The sequence below is a fragment of the Rhincodon typus genome, unplaced genomic scaffold, assembly GCF_021869965.1.
Source record: "Rhincodon typus isolate 14 unplaced genomic scaffold, sRhiTyp1.1 hic_rhity00001913, whole genome shotgun sequence".
NCBI classification, from domain to species: Eukaryota; Metazoa; Chordata; class Chondrichthyes; order Orectolobiformes; family Rhincodontidae; genus Rhincodon; species Rhincodon typus.
The window spans coordinates 11362-14304 of NW_025967551.1; the positions used below are offsets into that span (position 1 = coordinate 11362).

General features: G+C 42.2%; 1 protein-coding gene across 1 annotated transcript in view; it reads right to left on the reverse strand.

Moving 5' to 3' along the window:
- Positions 1 to 687: 687 nt before the first annotated feature.
- LOC109915391 (transmembrane protein 41B) overlaps positions 688 to 2943 on the reverse strand; it is a gene marked incomplete at its 5' end in the record, with an annotated part of 12109 nt that continues 9853 nt past the window's right edge. The window contains one exon of the mRNA XM_048592846.1: positions 688 to 1013. Coding sequence (XP_048448803.1) covers positions 844 to 1013 — 170 coding nt within the window. The remainder of the gene's footprint in view (positions 1014 to 2943) is intronic.

Sequence of the window (2943 nt, forward strand, 5' to 3'; positions counted from 1 at the left end):
ACTCACCATGCCATCTAGGGGGCATTTTATTACCAGAGCAGTACAGAACTGAAAAGATCAATCATTTCGAATGAACAAGTGCAATTTTATACAATGCAGTTAGGTATTGTTTCTTATTCTGAAAGATCTTTACAGATACATCGTTATTAAAATTAGAACAAATAGCCATATTATACCACTTGAAATTGAATAAGTAACACACTGAGTGTGAATACAGAAATAATAAAATAATCCAGTCTCCATCCAATCGAATAAATATTTGTACTAGAAAGTTCAAATATTAAGGAACCAAAAATGTGTGAAGCAAAAAATTACATGCTAAGAATGTGTATGTGTTGCAGGGTTGATGCTCCGAATACTGTTACAGGCAGTAAAATGGCAGATATTATTTTTAATTCTGAAAGTACTTTGTACAAATAGTTCCACTACGTGTATTCACAGCACAAGAAACAGTTTGTGTTTTAACTAAGAAAGGCAGTGGAAGGGAGCTAAACTTAGTATGTCCAGAATGAGAAATGCCTTGCTGCAATTCAGTTACATTCTGCAACAAATTCCATTGTAAAGAATAAAGGCAAAAGCAGGCAAATCATGTAGTCCAGTTTATGTGATTTAGATGATGCTAACGTATATAAACTAAAAGGGAAACTGAAAATATTACGACCAAAGAATAGAGATAAGACACACCACTGAAGTGCACATTGTTAGAATACAAAATTAAAAGGGATTTATTTATCTCAGAAATGTAACCTTTACTACAATCCCACTTTGTGGGCACTCACTATGTCCCATGTACTGAAGGTAACAAAGGCAAATTTTGAGATAAAATGCAGGATAATGCACCAGTTATGAGAACTTCTGCTTCAACTTCTTTTGAAAAAACACTGGAAGTAGGGAGATTATTGCCAAGATCATGAGAACAAACACTGAATTCCAGGAAACAGCCTCTCCTGCGGTAGTAAGTTGGTAAAGTGTTGTGCCAGCTTTAATAGCCACAAACGATGGAGGTGCTACACCTGAAGTGAAAGAAAAAGAATCAATTCAGGATTTCTTTAGTACCCTATAGTATCCACGGCACCTAAATTCTGACAACATAATGGTTCAGGTTATTTTGATTAAAATCAATTCAATGCTCCCGTGCCATACAGGATCAAAAGGTCCTAGGGTCCATGCTACACTGGTAAATTTCCTTTATTCATTCACGGGATGAGGGCTTTGCTGACTAGGCCAGCATTTATTGCCCATCCCTAATTGCCCAGAAAGCAGTTCAGAGTCAACCACATTGCTGTGGGTCTGGAGTCACATGTAGGCCAGACCAGGTAAGGATGGCAGTTAAGTGAACCAGATGGGTTTTTCCTGACAATCAGCAATGGATTAATGGTCATCATCATAATTGAATTGAAATTCCACCATCTGTCATAGCAGGATTCGAACACAGATTCCCAGAACATTAGTCGAGTCTCTGGATTAACAGTCCAGCCATAATACCACTAGGCCATTGCCTCTCCACTGCACAGGTAGGACACATGAGGACAGAACTACAAACAAACTCAATATCTCTGGGGTAGGACAGGAAAAATACCCTAGTGTTATTGACCAGTATCCAATTGCTGGAAATTTAAATTAGCAAGATCAATAAAAAGTTAAAGGCCTTATAGTCTACATTCAGCTTGCATTAGTATGAAATTGCCTTTTGAACACCAAAATCAACTTACTTACCTTAAAAGCTTTTTGCATGTTACAATAAACAATTTAAAATATTTCTTTGGTTTGCATCTTTCCATTATTTACCACTTCCCTCTAGTTCAAGGAGTTGGGATAAACAAGGCACATTAATATAGCATTTGGCCCTTTGAACTTGCACTGCTGTTTAAGAAGATCATGACGAAACTGATTATAACCCCAAGTCTAAATTTCTATCTACCTGTTATTGCCCCTCATCCCAGGTATGATTGGATAAGCAACAACAGTGTGGAGCTGGAGTCACACATCATCAGAGAGGTTGGAAAGTTGATGTTTCGGTTCGGGACCCTTCTTCAGACCCAAAACGTTGACTTTCCTACTCATCTGATGCTGCCAGACCTGCTGTGTTCTTCCAGCTCTACACTGTGTTGTCTCTCACTCCAGCATTTGCAGTTCTTGCTGTCTCCAGATGATTGGGTAAGCCTTGTTTGAAATGCTTCAAATGCAATTATACATTTTTTTTTAAACGAAAAGGAGGTCAAAAGGTGTTTTAGGGTCGTTTGTCCAAACGTGCATGATTTAAGCCTCAGTTACATTGCTGGTCTGCTGGTAGCTAATTGATCCACCAGTGGGTTCAGGCACAGGGTAGCACGGAGGGCTCTCTTTGTGACTACTTTGACCCGGAGCTCCCTCAGAGAGTGACCCATCCCCACATCCGGTCTTGCTGCAGTGAAGGAAGAATGCAGCTGCCACAAGTGCCACATACAACACAATAATCACTGCCAGCTAAGACTTCTTTGTTTTGGGACTAGGGCATTGTTGGCCAGGTCAGCATTTATTGCCCTTCCCAATTGCCCAGAGAGAGTTAAGAGTCAACCACTTGGTTACAAAAACCAAAATTAAAAGATTTAACAGAGCCAAAAGGTAAGCAAGGAAATAAAAGTCCAGACCTCCTTCTCAACTCCCATCTCCACAACGCTGCAGGCCCCGCTCCGATCACTAGGACACCCAGGAGGCTGCTGCCGTCACCATTTGAAAGGCCCGCTCTCACCGCCGACTTCTGCCCCCTCTCTCGCTGCTGCCTCACCAGCCTGTTCCCACCGCCGGCTGCTGCCCCCGTTCTTGCTGCTGCCTCATTGGCCCTGCCCTCACCTGCCCCGCTCTCACTGCTGACCGCTGCCCCCTCACTGGCCCCTCACCTGCCCCCACTCTCACTGCTGACCGCTGGCCCCTACCCTCACTGGCCCCTCACCTGCCCCCACT